The 23554-nt window shown below is 35.7% G+C and overlaps 1 protein-coding gene across 2 annotated transcripts in view; it reads right to left on the bottom strand.

Annotated features, from left to right (window-relative positions):
* Nucleotides 1–2894: 2894 nt before the first annotated feature.
* Nucleotides 2895–23554, bottom strand: part of Adamts5 (ADAM metallopeptidase with thrombospondin type 1 motif 5) — a 46658-nt gene continuing 25998 nt past the window's right edge. The window contains exons 4-8 of one of the 2 annotated variants that reach the window (XM_020180766.2): nt 16860–17143; nt 15429–15612; nt 14880–15055; nt 13006–13181; nt 2895–9544 (exon numbers count right to left, since the gene is read on the bottom strand). In XM_020180766.2, the coding sequence (XP_020036355.2) occupies nt 8977–9544; nt 13006–13181; nt 14880–15055; nt 15429–15612; nt 16860–17143 (1388 nt within the window). In that variant the 3' untranslated portion in view covers nt 2895–8976. The remainder of the gene's footprint in view (nt 9545–13005; nt 13182–14879; nt 15056–15428; nt 15613–16859; nt 17144–23554) is intronic. The other variant, XM_074072857.1, reaches the window with a different exon arrangement.

Here is a 23554-nt window from a genome sequence, read left to right as displayed (position 1 = left end):
TGGTGATATAACAGTGAAAAATAATAGACCATGTGCTCCAAGTGTGCATATCTGTATATAATGACATAGATAACAAACCTACACAAATGAGTGTATAATGGTATTTCAAGTGGAGATAGGTGAAATGTATTTGATTTATGGTCAGGGAGTTGGCCTCTCTGAGGAGAAACAACTAAGCAGAGACTTAATGGAAGAGAAGAGAATATCTGAAAAAGAGTGTTCTAGGCAAAGTAGTCTAGATATAGTTCATACTTGATGCAGTAAAGAATAGCAGGGAGGCAAAGGGGCTGGAACAGTGAAGCAGGGAGTGAAAACAGAAGAAATCCGACACTAAGTGAGGTCAAGTCCTATAGGGCCTTGAAGGTCATGGGAAATACATTATATTTTACTTTGAGTAAGATAGGAAGATGCCATAGAATTTTTTTGATGCTTTAGAATTTTTAGTTTAGGACGTAAATGATCTAACTTATGGTTTCCATTGCTAATGAACTGGCTGGTTTTCATATAATCTTGAAAGAAGGGATATCTATTATTGTTCTCATAGACTAATATTCTTTCTGACATACCCACAGCTAGTCATTTCTTCAGCTACTTCCTCAGTGTTTTGCCTGTAAAACTTCTTGTGTCTTCTACCTGGTCTCATCCAACTCTAAACTCTCAGCTCCTATCCTGAATCTACTGAAAACATACAAGTAAGACCTAAGAAGAAAGAAGAAACATCTTTGAATAGATAGAGGATAGTAAATGAGAAAGTGAAAGATCAATCTAGGCAAATTGTTCACAATATCTAATAAATATCATACACATTTGGAAGGTGAATAGGTAAATGAATCTTAACAATTTTGTAAAACACTTTATAAAACCTAAAACTAGTTCAGTCACTATTTTTTAAATGAGTCTACTTACAAGTGATTAAGAAATACACTTTTTTTTTACTTTGCCAGGTTTAGATGCTTTTAGTCATAAATAATATCAGCAAAAAAGGACTATGATTGCAAAAATTCAGGGCAAATCTCAATGAAGGATGAAGTAGGGAGACAAAGCACTGTAGACGTATAGAAGAAAGAGAGGTCTATATTACAGATAATTTATAAATGTATGTTACAGCGAGGTCTTGGATTTGCTTAATTTACTCCACCCCTGGAAATTTCCCTAGATAATTATTCTAGCATTTGATTCTCTTTATCTATGTGATAAATGTGGAAGGTACTAAGAGAAAATTATATCCCCTCACCCGTGTTTACATAAAAACATGTATAGTCATATTGGTTCCCTTACAGATACCAAAAATCCAAGGATGCATAATCTGTGATTTGATAATCCTTTAATTGGATGGAAAAACCTAAATTTAACTGACTAGATAAAACACTCAATAATATATTTTAAAAGGACAGAGCAGAATCTAAGCATTGAGGATAATTTGGATGTCGCAAACACTTAAAGTTCCATTTCTAATCATTTCCTTCATTCATTCTATTGTGAATTTAAAAACTACCCCTCAGATCATTGTTCCCTGACTTTGATGCCTGAGCCAGCTCACTGTTAGTTGCAAAGGGATTTTTAAGGTTAAATTTCTTTTAAATAGCAACTTACTAGTTTTCAAATGAAATTCTCTGTCCTCTTTCCTTAAACAATCCTGTGTACTGCTCTTAGCTCCTGAGTCTTTCCTTATAGCTTGCTAGAGTCTCCATTAGTTTCCTGGCTATTTTCATTGTATATTAGGACTGTTCTTGCTTTACACAGGAACTTTGAAACACTTCCACTTCTCCAATTTCACAGAGTCCTCCATTCAGCTTCCAATTCCTCAGTCTCATAGTTCATAAGGACTGAAGACCTTCACTGCTTAAAGATACCAGAAATTGAATATTTGAAATGCTCACAACAACTCCTGGAACTTGGGTTATTGTGTTGTGACTGTCATCTGTAATACTGAAATTAAGACAAACCTCACAAGGCATAGAGACAAACCTAAGGTTGAGAATTTGTGGAGTGTTTGCTACAGGGTCTGAATCAGTGAAATGCTCAAAAAATCTTAGCCATAATGTGATGACGAAGTTTTATGCCATCTGTTTTTTTGTTGTTGTTTTTGCTGTTTGTTTATTTTTGCAGTACTGGGGATTGAACCCAGGTCTTGCACGTGCTAGGCAAGTGTTCATCTATTTGTGCCATGCCCTCAGCCCTTTTGTCTTCATATATTGATTTTGAAATAGGCTCTTGCTAATTTTTTTTGCTGAGGTTTGCTTTGAACTTGTGATCCTCCTACCTCCACCTCCAAGCAGTTGAGATTACCAATGTGCAAAATCATACCTAGCTATAAAATCTTTTTAAAAATATAGGAGTTTTTAATAACTTATTTAAAAAGAAGTACCACAAATTCTATTGTTTGATATAAAAGGATAATTCAGTGTTTTCAATGTACACTAAACAGTAATGATTTCAGTTTTAAAAAGAATTAATATCCTTAGGAAACTTAATGCAATACATTTATTAGAAAATATATAGACTTTCTAGTGAATTTCAATTTTTTTTTAAAAAAACTATGCTTGCATTACAATCTCAACTCTTTATATCTACAATGTTTATATATAAAATACAAAAATGAACCAAACTATGTTCAAGTTGGTGTTTCTAATTTAACACCCAAATTTCATTGCTAAGCAAACTTGAGGGGGTGACAGTCTGGCAAGGAAAACTTGAAAGAAATAGTTCCACAGTATTTTAACTAAGAGAAAATGCTGTCTATGCTAAAGTTGATGACAAATGATTGACCTTTCATCCAATCTAATGCTTCTTCAAGACCTGTCTTTATGCTATGAGTATAATGAGAGAAGTAAAAATAAATGGGTAATAGTTTCCAACTGTAAAATATATTATATGCAGCACATATTTTAACCTAGTTTACAATTTATATTTATTATGTCCACTGAAACCAGAAAATCAGTCTTTAATTTTACAGTTTAAAGTTACACACAGGGAAATGCTTTACAAAATGGGATATTGCTCCTCAATGAAAAATATTACAGTATAGGTCCCAAACGGCTCAGTTCAAGTGTATACCTGAATAACAGAGCTGTTGTGGAATGCAGGCTACAAGACAGAACAATGCTTTAAATAGTCGATTCCAATTTAAAGTTCATCAAAGCTGAAAAAACATTTTGAACAAGACCCGTCTTAGTTTTCCAAGGTTTTTGGTCATTCAACTGCATTATATGCCATCACTTCTGAAAAACTGAGGATAAGCAGCTTACATGTTATATTTTAATACACAGTATGCAAATATTCATTGCTTTTCTCTACCATGAAAGCATGTTTCAAGATTTAAAATTCTAAGTTATACCTACTTAGATTTATTACTTGACTTTGCTCACAGATACTAACACAGAAATCAATTATTTGTGCCACTGCTTATAGCAAATGGAATATATTTCTGTAATCAATTTAGTTATCTGCAATATCTATGTACAAAGCAAGGTGCATGATTTTCATTAATAGGTCACTAGTAAAATGTAAGCAGTGCTAGTCAACTCCTAATAGTAGTAAGATGAACTGACAACATCTATGTCATGCCTACGTGTATGTTGCAAAAATTCTATCCAGAGACTACATACTTTTTTTTTTTTTTTTGGTGGGACTGGGGTTTAAACTCAGGGCTTCATACTTGAAAAGCGGGCACTCTACCTCTTGAGCCACTCCTTCAGTCCAGAGACTATATACTTCTTAGTCAAAAGTCTAGCCTTAAAGTATGAACTCCTACTCTAAATATACTCTAAGTACAGGTAGCAGTGCTTTTTAATATACTGTGAGTTATTAAAAAATAAAGGTTGAGATACTGTCACTAAATGTTTACTCTGGGCATAAAATTCTGCAAAGTTAAAAAGAGGTGAAATATACAAAAAGAGTTGAATGGAATGCTGAGGGCTTAGAAAATGCTGAAAGCTGGCTATTTAAACAAAACTCTGGCCTGACACTCTTCAAGTTTTGATGAGACCTTTAATATCCTCAGATGTACATAAAGTTTATGTCACTGCTCATCACTAGTCAGAATGATCACTAGATGTGTTTATTTTCCTGAACTGTGAGTTTTAAGTTGTGTCCAGTTGTGCTTAGAGGTCTTTCTTGTGAATTGTAAAATAATGTTGAAAAACACAGTAACTCAGAAATACCACAGTTGAGAGTTGATCACTGAAGATGTTAGCACCACAGTAACAATTAAAATTCTTTAATGGATGTACCAAAAAATAGGAAAAAAACTTCTCTGGGGACAGGTTTCCTCCCAGTGTTAGACTTTGAGTCATTGATGTAGCCATGCCTTATAGGACAGATAGATTATTATTTTTCATTTGACCTATGCAGTCTACATGGACCAATTAGTGGAACCACCAAGATAATGATCAGAGACAACAAAATTATTGCTAAAGTTCTAGGATATTAAAAGAGTGTAATTAACGGAGTTAACTGAGGCTATGCTCAAATCTCATTCTCTTTCAAAACCTACAACTTTTAACAACACACTCCTTTATTTTTCCCACAAAACCTGTCCTAGAATTATATCATGGCACTTGGAATTTGGTATATAAAATGTTTTGCTTATCTGAGCACCATCTGCATTCCCATTTTTGACTGACTAATGCATGATTCCATATTTCAATATATTTCTATACTTCAATTGGATAGAATATGATTATACATTATAGACTGATGTGTTTCAGGACACTAACTCAGTAAATGTCATTTCTGTAGTTCTTACTCACTGAAGGCTATTAGGAAGATATTTTAGTGGACTATTCAGTTAAATTTATCTACATGTCTGATAACCTAAAACTATAGGCTGTTGGAAAACAAGAAAAATAATAGAAAAGACATATAAGTCCCTTTCTATGTGTCTAAATGATAAAGCTCTTTGAATTTGGTTCTATGATAGCCTTAATTATAAAGAGATTAGTGGTACTCGTCAGTCATGCTAGTGAAATGTCACACTCAGCTCTATGACTAACAAAATTCAGTAATTATTAAATTCAACTCTTTTTTTCTTGTAACAATAATCCTTAGGTATAAGTCATAGAATAAATCCTAGATTTTTGAATCTGACTGGTGTCACCATATCAACTACTATAGTAATCTTGTTAACAAGGAAGGAATCTATGGAGGAACATTAGAACCAAAGACCAACCCAGTGAGTCATGTGGTGAGTCCAAGGGTGCTTTGCTTTGTTGCTGGGATCAGACTGTGAAACCATAAAGGTGTCCCTGGCTGTCCCAGGTCTTACCACTCCAGACAACATTCTGTCAATGCACATCCCATATTTGAAGAAACATTTATATCTACTAGCATCTGAATCTTACAAATCCAACTTGAGCTCATCTGTACACTCCTATAGACACTAAAGACAAAATGATAGTGATTTTAGGAAGTGTTTCTAAAGTAGCAAATGATAATTTTTGGTTTTATTGTCATTCATAACACCCAGAGGTTATGTGTACACAACTTTTATATATCAACAGCTCCTTGTCCATGTTTGTCAGTGATGTGAATGAGCCCAATTCTTTCTTCTTATTATTATATTTTCTTTTTAGATAGGGTCTCGCTGTGCAGTACAGCCTCCAAAGTGCTGAAATCAAGGGCATGCACCACCATGCCTGGCTTGAACCTGATTTTTGACTGTGTCTAGAGACTCTATGGGAAGCTTTTGGCTAGCTAAGTACTCAAGTTTAAAACTTTCACCTTATTTGATTGACTAAGCATTCTTCTTTTCTGTGTCTTGGAAAAATCAGTGTTAATAGGAGTAAAAGACCTTTTTAACATAGCAACAAGTAATGAAAACTGCTAGTTATGAAAGATTAAACTTAAAATTTCCCTAGAGAAAAAAATGAGGGTCAGAATAAGGATGCATGAAGAATATATACACATACACCTGTTCACACAGAAAGCTTTCTGTAAAAAAAAAAAAGATACAAAAGCAACCAGTGCTATACATTATGTAAACTCACAAAGTGTACTTTATACACAAACGTGAAGCATAAATTAAAAAAGTAGGACAACAGCAAAACATTTAAATATAGAAGAATTTGCACATATTTTTGTTAAATAAGAATAAATAATTTTATCACACAAATTTATCACAGTTGCAAAAATAATAAATTACTTATTTTTCAGTGCTGCAACTTTTTTTGTTTGTGATTCATCCCTTAATTCTTAGTTTAATGGGATAAAACTGTTTCCACAGGAAGGCAAAGAAGTTAAATTTGTTATACAAATTACAACAAGGCTCTTATACTTCTAAATGACAAGGCCGGGCTTAATTTGATCTTTTTTGTTCTAGAAGAAATAAACACTATTTTCTTCATGACTCCCTTTGTGCTTAGTGAAACTTATTATGGAGTGCTTATTTTTTTGCAAGTGAGATTAGATTCTTATAATCCTGAATCTTTTTATCCTTTTTTAGCATCCTAAATCCTACTTAAAAAAAAAATTCAAGATGCAACAATGAGAAAAAGGAAGACATACTACAAAATCAAACTTGACTAAATTATAGAGATTCATAGAGGATTTTTCCCTTTGCTTCTGTTCTATGTATGTAACACTCCACTTCTCTGAATTTTAGTTTCCAGTCTGCATCATTTGTCTCAGAAGATTAGACATACATTCCTCAGTCAATCTAGTGATAGATACTTCTTAAAAACTGGAGAAAATTCCTTGAAAACATGGGGTAGTGGTTTATTTGTTCTTAACTCTCTAGGTTTATTTCAATGAGAAATATAAAACTTCCTTATTTGGGGGGAAAATGAATCACTGGCAAATACTATTAAAAATCTATGAATACAGTGTATTGAACCCAGAGACAACCATATTCATTCTTTAATTTTTTTTAATGTTACTGGAAATATAACCACAAAAGATAAAACTGAATTTTGTCACATTTGAGTTACTTGGTTAAAATTATTTTCCAAATCAGAAAAAGTGACATCAACTCTCTGTTAATTACATTTGCACAGTTAAATGCCAAGTGTGATTTTTAACTTTTTGCTGATGAATTTGATCAGCTCTATTGTTCCCTGCTCTTGGCTCTTGGTATTCACTGCTCTCTATCAAGTATAGATTAGTAGTTTTGTGTAGGCCACATTTCTTGAAATGATACTTTCTTAATATAAAATTACTATGACTAAAGCAAAAATCAGTCTATGAAAATCCAAAGGATGATTATTGGTCTTGTAAAACAATTATCTGTTTACAAAATAATTTCTTAAGAAAATACTTTAAACAGTGAGATATCTATTTACCTGGCTCACTGAAATGAAGGTGATAGAGATCAATTACATACTTATTTTATATTAAAATATAATAAAAATAAACTCTTATAAGTTTAATGTAACTCATCAGTGAATTCCCTAAATTCCTTATATGCAAGTCTCTAACATTAGGCACAATTGGTATGATTACTGTAAAATGTTGCCATAATTCACAAAGAAAAAGGAATTACACTGGAATAAAACACCTCAGAGTTTTTGAGTTATGGGCCGGGGTTATGTGTTTTACAGTCTAAAAAGAGTCTTTTATTTGTATGAGTATAAAATATTTTCAATGTCTAACTATTTAATCTTATAACCTACTTAGGCTATGAAAACAAAAACATCAAACTTATTGAAAATCATCATATTTTTGTCACTTAAACACTTACTGGTACAACCAAACACATTCCAATTGGGAAAAATCTTTAATACAGTAGGAATATTCTTATTTTTGAAAAATTAAGAAATTATTGCCTGTGGTGTGGAAACAGTCTTATTAATGTTAGCCACTGTGATTTTGCTTTAACCACACTAACGATGATTGCCCCTCCTAGAGTGGCTCATTACCAAGTGATCTCTAATATTCCTATTAAACCAAGACAATAAGAAGTACAAAACATTGCTCTTTCAGAACCCTTGAACAAAACAAACAAAAGCAAACACATTTTAAAGGCTTGCCGGTAAGAGGTACACCAGTATTGAAGTAGTTGGACAGGATAGAAAACTATGCTGTGTGTTCTAAACGTATATGACCCATTGTGAGATGTCAGATGGGAGCCATAGAAAGAGAAAGCAGTTGTGAAAATATAAGTTGAAAACACAGTGTCATTTCTTTTCTTTTAAATTCTAATATGAGCAAACAAATTTTTAGATTCTTGAAAACGGATCACATACACACAGGCAAACACTATTTGTGTGTCCTAATTATACATTAATTTGGTTGGCTGCCTGAAAAACATACAGAGACTTAAGTAAAGGATCCTGTGTATGTGTTTACATGACCAGACACACTGAGATCCTTTTAATTTTCAGAATTTCTTAAAAGATGCTTGCTGTCAATATGGTTTTGGACTAAAATTTTATCTACTGTAGTCAGAAAATCTTATTAAAACAGCAGCAAGTTCTTCATTTCCAGTAAAACATCCACAGCTCTTTCTGGAAACTAGGAGTTGAAATAGCTGCAGATCTACTTTGGTCAAACACTTTTTTTTATAGAAATATATATATATATGTATATATATTTTAATAGAACCATGTGATATAAAGTGACATACCAAGGGAGAATGTATTTACAAACAGTAAAAATAAGGAACTGTGTATCATGGGTGAAAGTGATTATGATGCCTTTGAAGACATTCTGTAAGAGGTAGGTGACAAGGGGGAGATTGTTTTTCCATCTTCAAATGTCCCCGGATTCTACATTCATCAGTGTTTCTCTCATTTTCGTAGGCCCAGGGGATGTTCGATAATAACTCCCAGGTTTTTGTATGTTCCAAGGTCACCACTATCACATGAAGCAGTGTACATCTTTTGGTCACAGAGAGCAGATTCTGCCCATAATTTGACTCCTGGTGACAATGATATTGAAGTATGACTTTCTGTGCATTGGGTGGACCTCTTGTTCATCACCACTGTATCTGGCATGGATCCTCCAGTCATCTTTGTGCATAACAGCATACGTAGCCACAGGCTAACATTTCTTCAGCAAACATTGCTTAAAGGCAGAAGGCCTCTGTGAGAGAAGACATCCCTTTGCTAACTTCCGATTTCCGTCCTGGCACTGCACTGTCCTGGTGTGCCAGCCTGTGTCACAGGTCCTGGAACAGGCGAGCCATGGGCCTGTCACCCACTGCAGCTGTGGTGTGTGTGATCCCACTTTGTTGCTGCTGTGGCTAGTGACAGAGTTTACTTTTTGCGTGGACTTCTTGGGAACAAAAAAACTATAACGGACATCTAATGCTTTAGTTGGGTCTGTGGCGAGAATCTGTACTATCAGAATTTCCTTTGTGGCTGAGTAGCCCATACCATGCAGGAAGTCATCCCTGTGGCTCCACCCACTGTAGTTCATGACTGTCCCATTGATGTCGATGATGGTCTCGGAAGTGGAGATCATGTACTTTCCATTTATAAGGTACTCACCGTTTTTCTTCTTCAGGGCTAAGTAGGCAGTGAATCTAGTCTGGTCTTTGGCTTTGAATTGTCGGACTTTTATGTGGGTTGCCCCTTCAGGGATCCTCACAACGTCAGTGTAACCCTTACTGAAGATAAGGATATCCATGAGGGAGGGAGGGAGGGAAGGAGGGTGAGAGAGGGTCAGGGGATGAAAGATGGGAGAAGGGTCAAGGAGAGAAAATAAATATACACTTAATGAATGAATAAGCAAATAGAACATCTCTGAAAGTCTTCCCTCATCTTAATTGGCTTTAAGATTAATTTTTTAGGATCAAATGAAATTGCTTTAGATTATTATATACATTTTTATTGATGTTAAAAATTGGAATGATGTTAACAATCTGTCTTTACTTTTAAAAATATCAACTTAAAGATTTATACAATTATTGCCATCCTTATCAAATCCTATCTTCACAAAGCTACTTTACTTTTTCTTTCTGGCACAAAATGGGATAACTGGCAAAGAAAAATCTTCCATCATAGAAATCTCAGAAAATTTTTAATGTTTCTCATATTTGTTTGCAAATTGAAATTGCTTGGGGATCTCTCAGTATTTCCAAAGCTTATGCCACATCCCAGACCAATTAAATCTGCATCTTTTAGTGCAGGACAAACTCTTGATGGTCCTCACATTGCTCCAATATGTAGACTGGTTTAAGAGTACAGCTTTAGTTATTTGTAGGTTTGGAGACAGAGAAATTGATGCCCTGCTTCCAGCTCTACTAGAACTCTGGATTTCATGGGGCAGGAACCTAAATGGAAGGTAAAGTTCTATAACTTGGTAATGATAACTTACTACTATCAAAAGAGGAAAAAAATGAATTTCTAGTGCCTATCAAGTTTTCTTGAATGCTTAGTCTCCATGAGAGATTATGACAAACTGAATCAGATATTTGTTACAGTGAGTGAAAATTAGATAGGTCTCTGAGATCCATCATATCTGCTCAGAAGAATGGGCAAAGGCAACATGTCCCATAACCAGAAACCTGTGGCAAATGCTAGGATCGAAACACTAATTAAGTACCAAGGAGCTAGAGCAGTGTGAAGGAGTAATTGTTTGCCAAAACCTTTGCTTTTATACCTAATTTCATGATCAGGTATAAAGGCTTACTACCATTTAGTATTACTTTAAATACTCTCCTAGTTGTTTAAAAAGAAATAGCATACTTGTGCAGTTTGATTGATGTGTGTAAAATTGAATTGTGTTAATTTTCAATCCTTACTCAAGGTTAGAGTTTGTGGAGTAATTATGCATACACTAAAAATCCAAGTGTTTTCCCTGCTTCAGCATTTCCTGTGAGTTGGAGAGGAAGCTTATTCCCAAGGATGTCCTCTGTCTAGTTAGCATCTATCCAGTGACTGTCAGACATGCGTCAGCACTTCCATCAGTGCTGAACAGAGCAGATATGCTCAGAGTGTCTATTATGGTTCATTATTTTATCTTTATAATACATTATGGATAAGACTCTGTTCCAGGACTTTTGAATGTAGCATCTAATATCAGTAAATGACATGCAAATCTACAGTGACTTCAAACAAAGTCAGGAAAAATGTCAGGGTAATGCTTCATCTTACTTAAAAAATATGAAGTAGGGATATATTAAAATCTTTGAACAAGTTGGCTTCAGAACTCACTAGGGGCAATGCTAGGCTTAAATTCCAAGCCTCTTGACTCCCAATGTGTGCTCTTTTCATTATGTCCTCATGCATAAAATTCTTACTGCTGCCAGCCATATTTTAGAATAGTTAAATTTAAATAAGCTCTGGCTTCATCCATTGTGTAAATGACATCAGATTAAGATATAAGGAAAAGAAAGGATGAATGGTAAGGGAATCAGGCAGGACAGCCTTTTGGTTTTGTCCTATTCCTTAGAACCTGTCTCATTTTGATGAGAATCAGTGAGGATGGTCAGCATTGTGGTGGGTCTTTAAACTGAGTTTCACTAGGCACTGGTAAGACTGAGGGATTAGTGCCCCCAATTTCTAAGTGCCTCAGAGAAGATGATTCAAATTATATTACTTGTTCATTTCCTTTACACTCTGCTTGGTATTATTTGAGTTTTGAGCATGCTGTCATAGAAAAGACATTTTAGTGAAGTCATTCAGATTTCCCTATCCTTCTCCAAAATAAAATATTTGACAGTGTCAATTGGGAAGAGTTGTGAAGAAACAAAGCAATGTAAGAAGAGAGAGAGTAATGGTGGGGTGGAGGAGAGGTCCTACTATCCATTTAGAGTGGCCATGATCTGGTGAGGTGACAACTGATAGACTAAAAAGGAATCCCAGAGGAAGCATTGCTTATTAATTGCAAAGAGTTCCAGACAGGAGAAACAGCACATATATTCTTATTGTCATGTTTGAGTAGTGTTAGGAAGTCCAATATAACTGAAGCAGAAGAAGAGAAGGGACATTATAGAAGAAGGACAGGGCAGGACAGGTTAGAAAACAGTGTTGGACATTGATTCTAAGTGATATGAAACCATTAGAGTGGTGAGCCAAGGGCTGCCATGATGTGACTTAGGTAAGTCCTAAACTTTCAAAGCCCTAGATTCCTCATTTGTAAAACAAGAAGTTAAACTGATCATCTGTAAGTTCTTTTGCCTTTGAAATATATAGTGACAGAATGTAATTGGATATGCAGAGTTTTAGACATAGATGACTTCACACAATTAGGCAAATAATTATTATTATATTAGAAAATAAGATTAGTAATATATAATTTAATTGAGAACAAATTCTTTAGCTATATATTTCTTCATCATGTTGAACATAATTTCTAGTTTTTTACATTAACAGGATGCTTAATCTTTTTAATAAACCCTATCATCAATTTGACTTGCAGATCAATCTCAAGTTAAAGATAACACAGAACCTATATCAAGAATGCAGGTGCACTCAATATCACTCAGCATATGAGAAATTTTGCAAAGAAGAAAAATATTCCTGTATTTAACAGGACTATTTAGCCAAACTGGCTATCTTCTCTGATGATAGTGTAATATTTGTGCCAGAAAATACATATTTAAAGCTAAAGTGAAGAAACAGGAGTCATCATTGTACATATTTCCTTTCAGAGTAGATACAAACCAGAACAGTTCACTGTAAAACAGAATTATTATCTACACCACTTCAATTAACTTACCTTTTCCAAGAGAAATGTTTTCTCAAGAAAAACATAACCTAATGAAAATTTGTTCAATAAGGTAGAAACCGGCCATTCTTTCCTAAATTATGTTTTAGGACAATAGATCTGCAAGATCTCACTACAGTGGATGCCATCCATCTTTTCTCTTAGAGTTCTCTCTTAGAGAGCTGACTCTATGGCGTTTTCAGATCTGCTTTTAGAGACACAGTGAGTTTCCACCAAGCCACCAGAGTTTTATTCATTTCCTCTCCTTCCCTTCTCATATTCATACTGTGTTATCAGAGCCACATTAGATCTCCTCGTACGGACAACTGATGAAGTAACGTCAGTTCCCCATATCAATTTCCAAAAGTCTAAAGCTTTATCTAATTCATACAGGGGCAAAGGTTTTTATCACATTACCTTTTTTTATTGAAGGTTCCAATAACCTTTGTACAACTGGAGTTGTCTCCTCCGCACACTCCACACTTGTCATACTGCAGCTTTGAGCCAATGATACCATCACAGCCAGTTCGCACACACCTTCCTCGGACGCAGACAGAATTGCTATATGGCCGGCACTCAGTTCCATCAGTCACCTGAGTCACAACAAACACATCAGCAGTGGAGTGCATTTGTGCATTGGTAATTGGTTCCTTTTGTAAGCTAGTAAGTTCTAAATTGTGACTTTTGATGTTGATTAGTATAAATTCAGCATCAAAAAAGAAACAAGTGATCAAAAAACAACCAACCACTTAGTTTTCAGGAATTTCTAACTGCAAATTCCTTGACATCTGGTAGTAAGAAGATCTGAAAAAATACAGTTCATGTACTTTCTCTTGTGACCCTAATTCTTAATATGTTAGGCTATCCAAGGTACAAATCTCCATTTTTGCACGCATAACTTTTTCCTGCAGTATAATCTTGCCTTTTTAGAAAGCAATCTTTTTACTTTGTGTGTGGAACTATCACTCCTGTGGAGAGCTGAATATGCACAGGCTTTGGAACACAAAGATTATTCTTTGCTGCACAACTGTTATTATAGTAACAAATTTAAAAATCTAAACTCATTCAATACCATGTCATAGTTGTAAGAATTTCCCATTGTGTGTTGAATGACAGGCACTGAACAAGAGACAAATGGATTTGTGCAGAAAACTGAATCTGGGACATCAGAAAAGTATGTACTCATAGACTGAATAGGCTTTGAATAAAGGAATTCATACATACTACAGTTAAAAAGCCAGTGAAAGCACAGCATGTACAACTGTCATTTCTGCATGTGACCATATATGGTAATGTATATACTGAAACATATAAATTGAATTTGTGCACATACACAGTTCTCTGTTCACAAACATGGAAATGCAAGTGAATTTGTGTGTGTATGTGCTAACTGAAACAGAGTATACTCTAACACCTCAGCTGTTCTCTATGTGGTGATGTTTTCAGGTGATGTTTTGGTTTTTATTTCTTTGCAAGATTTTTAAATGAAAAAATATTATTTCATAATATGAAGATATTTTAAATTTTATACAAGTTGGATACTGGCTTATTTTCCAATATTATGTTATATATACATATATATATATATATATATATATATATATATATATATATATATATATATATACACCAGACAGATATAGATATATATTCATATATATGTGAATGCCAGTTTCAGAGGTGTTTTAGATATATCACCTCTTTGAAAATTAGATAAACAGTATTTGTAAATTATTGCATAAAAAGGAAAGTAAGAAAGAAACCCTTCTCAACCGTGAAAAATAAGGGATAACTACATACATATATTACAATTTATATAACTAGAAAGACATTGATTCATGTTCAGGGTCTAAGACTTATTCAAAAGCTTGCATCAGAGACAGTGACCTTGGAATTCATTTTCATGACTCAGCAAAAGAATTCTTAAGTAAATGACAGAAAAATAGGAAGTTTTCTTGCATTATATCACATTTTAGCAACTGTGCCTAGGAAACACTAGATGTTTTCATGGTTATTTTGAAGTTACGGTCACATCTCATCTTCCTTGACAGTGTTATGCTTTTCAAAAATAACTTAAAACATTTACTTGTTCTGCTTAAAAGTAATTCTTGATTCATTATATAAAGTTTGAAAAATACAGAAACTACAGAGCCCTCCAAATGAAAGCCCTCCAAAATCTTACCCCCCCCCCACTCAATAATGACTGCTTTCATTTGGCATCTGCAGGTTTCATTCTACCAAATAATTTCCACCAAGGCTGCCTACTGCTTCTGCAGTCAGTGGGGAGTTACCTTTGGGGAGAAGACCACATAGTAGCCAGTGCCCTTGGCTCTGCAGGTCAGTTTGCACACGTCTGCTGGCAGGACACCTGCATATTTGGGAACCCACTCCACAAAGGTTTTGACTCCTTTTGCATCAGACTGATAGCCATTTTTGGCCTCACACTGCTCATGACGAAAAGATTTACCTAGGAAACAAACACATTATATTAATACTTTATCTGTTCTGCAACTCAGATATACTTTTGTGCATTTAAATAATTAAATTTAAGGGAGGATGCTAACAGTATTTTTTATCGGGGAGGTTTTTTCTATGCACTACTTTTAAAATATTTTATCTATGCACAGATTTGAAAGCAGAATTATTTTCTTCAACTTCCCTGAATACACTGCTGATCGTAATAATTTAAAGATCATTCCAATATTTGTTATCGATCTGCACACTAGTGGAACTGTGCAGTATAAGATGAATGCTATTTCTCCAGCCTCCCTAATTTATTTCTGGTAGAATACAAAGAACACGTGGTGCATGGCGATTCCTGACACTTGGGAGTAGCATACCATTAGGTGGGCAAGGCACGACATTGCAAGAGCGGTAGATGGCCCTCTTTCCTGTGCAGTAGCGGCCACTGTTTCTGGGTGCAGGGTTGTTGCAGTGGCGATAAGCAAACTGTACTCCTCCCCCACATGAGCGAGAACATTGGCCCCAGGGCCCCCAGGATCCCCAGTTGCCATGGCTTGATGTCTGAAATAGAAAAGTGTAGATATACTTAGACAATAGGAAAGCAAGCATTCAAAATGTACCTCTATAAATCACTTGCATGTAATGACACAGTCATGACAGAGTTAAATTTTCACTAAGAAGAACACAGTCATACTCTGGTACGTATTGCAACACATTTCCAATTCTAGGCAATTCATCTTTTCCAGGCCTCACTCCCAGCAGTGGAGGATCTAAAGTGTCAATGGATCTTTAATGAAATATACAATACTAATGATTTTGCACAATACAGGGCACAATTTCATTGTGCTTGCATCTCTTTTGTTCCCTCTGTAGCTCTAAAATTCTGCAGTACCTTTGTCGACATCACACACTCTGTCTGGAACAGATTCTCTGCTCCATACATAAATGCATTTGAGCTGGGCTTGGCTCAACTCCTAAATAGATGTGACAGACATTGAAGGACACCTGTACCTTATAGGCACCCTCCCCATCTCCCCTATACATACACAGGGAATGAAGAGCCCTGTTATGCCATCCTCTGTCTAGTTCTCTGGAAACACTGCAGGAGGAAGCTGAGAGATTCCAAAAGGAAACACATGAAAAATGGTTTTACCCGGAATGGTACAGAACTGTCTCTGACTGCCTGTGTTGGGCTATATGATAAGACACAGACAAAAAGCATATGGCAACACTCTCCTGGGGACTTTGCAAATCCTGTAAGTAAGCGTGAACATATACTGTGATCCTGCCTTGGGGATCAAGGCAGCAGGTGCTGACTGGAAGCCGGACGATGCATCTAGCAGCAGACTAGACATAGGCTGACATAGTTCCTAAAGTTTTGTGTGCTTGCTGTTAGGGGGAAAAAGTGACCACTCTGAAGCTTACCAAATATGAATAAAGGACCATACTATCAGCTCTGCTACTATTGCCTTACTGAATTTAAATCAATGTGTTCTGATAACTTCAGCAAGGGGAATTTAAAAATAAGTTTATGAAAGGCAATTTCTGGGGCCCTACTTTGGGTCTCAATCAGATAGTCTGGTTTGCATATTTATTTGTGAAAGGCTATAATTTGTGAACGAATACCTATTATCTGTTGCTCTCCAGTATTTGATTACTGAGAGTGGGTACTATGGGCAAAGGATGAAGTTGTAAACTGATCTTTAAAGGAAAAATCTTTGAATTAGTTAATGGATTCTCCCAGTGATAGTGCTAACTCTTCCCGAGAATGCACTTCCCATGCTTTGGGTGCCAAGAAAACTACTTACCGAGTAGTATTTTTTCTTGGTTTTGTCCACACACTTGCCTTGTAGGCAGATTCTCCCCTTCCCACAGGGTGTCCCTTCCACAGCAGGCAACTTCTTGGTCAAGCACACCATCTGACCCTGGCGCACCACGGCACACCACAGACGGGCACACACGTCCATGCCAGGGCACACGGAGTACTCAGGCCCGAATGTCAGGTTGCACTGCTGGGTGGCATCATAGGTCTGTCCTGGGAGCTCTTCAGGGCCCAGGATCTGCTTTCGTGGGAGGTCAAGCAAACAGTTGCCTAAAAGAATAACTGAGATTGAAGTTTCAAATCACTAAGATCAGGGATCTAAAAGTGAAATTCTGCGGTTGTGTAGAAGTATGATGCTCCTACAAATTTGCAGTCTGATGCCCTGGAAAAGGCAGTGGTATGATTATACACAACTATTTTGAAATTGTTAGTTCTGAAAATAACAACAACAAAAAAAAATTAGGGTGGACCCTGAAGAAATCTGAGAGTGAATTTGATAATAACAGAATATCATTTACTCTACGACTTTTATAGAGTTTATCCTTGGCACTCGGTTTATATCCCATTTTCTATTTCCAGCTCGTCTCTTCTCCATGTGTCAATCATTTGCCTCTTTTCCATAATTCCATAGATAATACCTATGGTGGTAACTCACTCACTCTTGCATTCATGGAGCAAGCATTTGCCTAGTATCTAGGATGTTCTAGAAAACGTACTAAAAATCAAGAATACAAAAATAGGACCCACATCACTTCTCAAGCTCTTCCCTTAAAGTGAGGGAGACAGAATAAATAAAGTATTTCACTCAGACTTCTAAATTTTTTTTTTTTAAATAAAAGCTTTCAAGATTCGCAGAATAAAGGATGGGCGAAAGAAAGAAGGAAACAATCTTTGGTAGTTTAGGATGAGGCAAATCTTTATACTCTTCTCTTTTTCTTGCCTTCCATGGATTCTTTTATGGAATTGGTACTTGTTTTGTGTTTAGGATGTGTCTGCCAAAGCCAAGTTGGTTTCTCACTACATTATAGATAAGGGGTGTGGCTGGGGATAAATAAATGGGAGTGACATGGGGAGTCCACAGAAGCTGGGACACAGATAATGCAAAACCAGAGGTTGATATGTGCCTCCCCTTCTCCAACATACTTCCCACAGAATCCCTAAGCAGTGAGATGCTACCATTAATTTTCCCTTGTCAAATACCCATGCATTAAAATTATCCATTAGTTTCTATATTTTTGTTTACTTGACTTTAGAATTTACACACTGATTTTAATAGCAATGAGAATAACAACACATTATTCTCAGTTCTTTAAGCATATTAGATTATTTCCTGAGCATGAGAACCCTATGAGGCAGACTCCTTTATTTTATGGTTGAGGAGACTGTGGAATATAAAATGGTAGATCACTTATCCAAGGTCACATACCATATTACCTGGGTTAGGCATGTGAGTAGCTGATTTATTTTCAGGAATGTCTAAAAGTGACGGTTATCATATTTAATAGTAGAAACATCTGGTCTAAAGTCTAATCCTGGTGAAGCAGTAAATGACTGAGTGCTCTTGGACAAGTTAGCTAACCTCTCCCTAATTTATTTTCAAGACCTGTGAAATGCTTCTTTTGTCACTATGATACTATAAAGGTAGACTTAGCTAACCAAGACATGAAGGGAGATCAGAAAAATACCAAGCAATGTTATTAGTAAGCTCTATTTTCAACATACTTAACAACGTCTCAGATGTATTTGACTTATTCTCTTTATCCAACAAAAGAAAATCACAAATCCTTATTTTCCACTGAGAAATAGACTATTTGGCACATTTTAAGAGTACTGCAAATATTTTTACAACTATATCCAAATTCCTCCAAAGTGAATACCTTATACCTATTGGTCCATCTGTTATGGAGGCATTATATGAAAATGAATAATGAGCAAAGTTCCCATTTAACTTCTGAATCAGAGTGTTTAAAGAGGTAAAACTTCTTAAGGCAAGCCAGAAAAAGCATTATATCCTGCCAAAGAGAACATGGGGATAAAATCATCAAGTTAAAAGGAAAACATCAACATCAAGTCAATAGAAAAGAATGATAGTAAAACCTCACTAAGCTTTATTTACAGTACTGAGGAAGATACAGCACTTCAGAACCCCATGAAAAAATGTTATCTTCACTGCTACATCAAAAGCAGTGCTCTGTAAACCAGGGAAGGCTTAGCAGATTGCTGATGTTAGAAGACTGTCAACAAACCTCTGAATCAGCAAGAATGCTTTCCAGTTCTTCAAAAATGCTGTTTTAAGAAACTTTAAACAAATTTTTTCAAAAGTACTGACCATAGCACTGGGTTCCTAAATATTAGCTGGGAAGTCTTTGCCATGTATGAGTGCATGTGGCATGGCTCTCATTTATCTTGAGCCACAACAATTCATGCCTCACTATGGATGTGCAGTCACTGACACTCATTCTACCTTACCCATGGGTGATGAGTGTGAAAAGAGATGCAGAACAAAAACAATTTGAAATCAGCCTATGAAGAGACTTCAACATGGAGCATGTCTTTACAAATTTAATCCAGGAAAAAATTAGAAATAATACATTTGCTTTGCAAATGTATGACAGCTCTGAGATTTTTGCTAAGAGGTTATATTGTTAGGTAGCAGTTAGCCTTGAGTGATGGATGAGGTAGGATGGATAGATGAGGAGACAGGAAAATTATATTATGTTAATAAATATTAAAAGGGCCAGACTCAGACATTAAAACTAGAAAGTAAAAACTAAAAAGCTAGAGCAGCTAGCCCCCTTCTACTTCCTTCTAGATGTTAAGTTACAAGAACAGCAAGAGTAAGGGGGCTGTCTGCATCCCCTTTCCTCTTTGAAATGTTAACAAGCTGCAAGTCTTCTTGGATGGGCAGAGGAAATGCCTTGTCTGCCAGAGGAAAGTTCTAAAGAACACCTATTGTCCCTGTATTTTGGGTAGGCCTACATGACATCTGCCTATTTTAACACTCATCTTGGTCTCCCAGATTCATTATCCTTCTGATTAGAGGTTGGTAAACCTGACAGTGTATTCCCCTCACCCCCAACTTGTAAAGTCTGATTGGAAGGTCGACCATTTTGAGTGTTTATTCCCATTTCCTGCATGAAGAGCAGGAAATGTTTCGACCTTTTCCCCTCATCTCCACCACTTTTACACTGTTACACTAAATTCTTTTCCTAATAAACTTTACTGTTACTTTTACTACATTTTCATGTCTTGCCTGAATTCCTCTCTTGCTGGAGACATGAATCAAGGTATACACCAGAGCTAAACTTTCCAAGATGTAGAATGCAAACAATTTGAAATCAGCCTACAAGGAGACTTCAAGATGTAGCATTTCTTTACAAAACCCAGGAAAAAATTTAGAAATAAATAACACATTTGTTTTGCTGTTAAGATTTAGGTACAACAGGAGATGACCTTTTCTTGTTTAAAATAAAATGATTTCAGCTGGGTGTGGGGTCACACACCTCTAATCCCAGCACTCAAAGGCAGAAGCAGGTTCAGGATAAAACCAGCCTGAGCCACATACAGAGAACCTATCTTAAAAGCAACAACAGCAGCAAAACATTTCATTAAATGACTGACATTAACTTATTATCGTAATGTTCTCAGTATTAGGATTTGTTGTTGCCTCAGTTCCTGAAACATATAGTCCATTGATCTCATTTTTGTATTTAATTATGTCCTTTTCCAACAAATTAGATATAGACATCTCTACCAAATGGCAAAATTATGCCAGGGAACGACAACAAAATCATTACAGAGCTGATTTTGAACCTCATCATATACAATACTTAAAATTGAAGTAATCATGGATCAGATATACATTTTCCAATTTAAAAAATGTATACAGTTTGGGGCAGGGATGACAGGGAACTGGGTCAGTCTTTCCACATCGTTTATATTGACCTCTAAAGGCATCCGACCTACTGGTATATTTTTCTTAATCTGTTCCACTTTTATTCTCAATCACTTTTTCATATTTACTTCATATAGTTTAAATTTAACCTTGTCTGAAATTCTATCTGAGCATTGCTGTCAATATTTTCCTTTTGTTCTGCTCTACAAATTGCCAAGTTATGTCTTCCTTCCTCCCTTTTTCTCTCCTTTTCTTCTTCCTTTCCTTTCTTCTTTAGAATTTTGTGTATGTAAATGCATAGTTTATAAAAACAAGTCAATAGAAATGTGTGAATAGTGCATGTGTTTTTAACATTCATGTTAAACTAAATGCTTAAAATAAGGGAAAAGATTAAAATATAAAAAGCAGTGGCTTGAGGTGGGCCAGCAGAAGAATGTTTTAAAAGAGGAATGTCAGGTATGCCTTGTCTCCAGGAAATGGAACAGAAAAATCTCTAATTTTGTGTGTTTGATTTCTAACATTGTCTTTCATATTAATAATGAGTGGAAGTTATAGAATTATGATTTCATTTTTCTCCCAATTTCTAACGCTGCAAACATTTCGGCCTTTTCCTCCTTTTCAATACTCAGACATAAAATTAAGCATTAGTTCAAATATCGATGGCTTAGGAGAAATCAATTCAGATTCCTAAAATCATCCTAAGGAGCATAATCACACCTCATATGCTCTCTTTTTGCTTCCTATCTTCATCTCCCCGCCTTTGTACCACTTTATTTTAGTCTAATATTAAAAAAGAAACTGGTGCATTTTCCTGCACTTTGATGAGTCACTTTGGTCCCAGTGATAAAGGAACAAGGGTACTGAAGAAGGAACAAAGGGCATTGATTAAATGTAATTCTAGGAGTTTGTTTTTAAGGCTGTTAGAGGCATTAGGTGTACTGTTTAGCAAATGCAATGACAAAGAAGATGAAAAACTCACCATGAGGAAAGGTGAAGCAAAGCTTCTGAAAAATATAGGTCACCCGTGATCTCAAAATATATCTTATTTGCACTGTTTCAAAGAACATATTTCTTGTGAAAATTAAGAACTCAACCATAATAGGCTTTGAATTTTATTAAGGCCACCTTTAAAACCAAATGTTAAGCTTTTATGGTTAGCTGTACAGTTAACAATTACCAAAGCATCAGAGACCTGGTTTTCCTATGCCATTTTCTGTCAAAGTTCTGTGTTCACTGAGTGGCTGTGAACTTAGCTCTTCAACTAAACTACATGCAACTTTCAAAACTGTCTACAGCTCTTCCTTAATTAGGTTGTGGGTATTCTTGAGGTGTACTTATACAGGTGGTGGCCTTTTCTATCATCTGGCAGTGTAGACTTAAGGATACAGAAAACACAGCTATCCTCTTTGGCCTCAAGGTTTTATTAAGCATTTTACAAAAGAAATTAGATATCCTGCTTTCACTGCACAATTTCTCTGCCAGTGCTTACTTTTATATTAGAGAATCAGTTGCCTACATCTGACTTGTATAAACACTGCAGAATTTCTTCGTGTCTTGGCCAGGGGTGAGGGGGTCCTAGGAGACATGGCTACTTCTTTTCTGAATCACAAATCTATAGACAGAGTTACATTCCAGTATGCACACTGGCTTCTCCACTATTATCTAATTGCTGTATATTTCTTGCTGGATCTAAATCAGGAAACAGTCTTAATGAGTTTAAACTTGGCCATGGGTGGGTGCTACAAATGTCCAGCTACATACGGCTGGCTAGTAATTTTACAAATAAATCAAATGCTTTGAATTTAATTTCATTCTAGATTTCATCCATATAGCACTTTGTGTGGGGGGGGATAGAATATTGTATTTAAATAGGTTTTCCAGATAGAATGCTCTTTAGGTACCACTGGAACATTGTGTAAATTTTGTGAGAATACCTACTTAAAAATAGCAATTGCTTTGTTGTCTTTAGGTTAGCATTCCCATTTAACCTTCATAAATAACTGAAAATCATTTTTTCTATGTATTAATTATTGAATCAAACTGAACTATACAGGTACCTTTAGGAATAACATTAGTGTGGTAAGTTTGTCACACTTTTGCTGAAAAGCACTGACTCCTTACTTGGGTCCACGAATTAACTGGAAGCTTGGCATCTCTACCTTCATTTTGTATCTGTCTTTGCTCAAAGCTGTTCTCTTTGTATTCACTTTGTGATTACCTTGGATTCCAGAAAGGTCAGAACTGATGACATCTTTATGACAAGGGACTGAAACTTCCCATAAAAGACAGTGGAGACTTGCAGAGAAGACCACCCCTCCAAATGAGGACAATTATCTATAATGATGAGGCTGCACCCTGGAGTGGAGCAATCATCTCATGGGAAACTGATTGCTCCTCTCAAGCAATAACATCTTGTTTGGATCTCCTTTTGGAAAACTTGGACTAAGATAGTGATCAACGAGAACACACCTATAACTGGGACTGTTCCATACCTTTGTCTCCTACTTCCAGTTCTTTTGTCTATTTAAACCTATGACTCTTGTCTATATTCTGAAGATAGCCAAAGATGAGCTGAGTGCTTACTCTGCCTCTTCTGAGCTTTGTAATAAACCTCCTTTCTCTGCTCTTACCATATCTGTTTGTTTGGCATTTAGGGGCAGGTGGACAGAACTGGCATATGGAACCTCAGGAGTTTCTAGTGTCTTAGAAAATTAGAACAGAAAAATAGCAGGCTCTGAGTGGAAGCCTGAGTAGCTCCCAATTGTCAAGTGAGAAGGTTTTATGAA

Source organism: Castor canadensis, chromosome 5, assembly GCF_047511655.1.
Source record: "Castor canadensis chromosome 5, mCasCan1.hap1v2, whole genome shotgun sequence".
Taxonomy (NCBI): Eukaryota; Metazoa; Chordata; class Mammalia; order Rodentia; family Castoridae; genus Castor; species Castor canadensis.
Note: the sequence above shows the minus strand (reverse complement) of the source record. Positions and strands in the feature narration are given on the sequence as shown.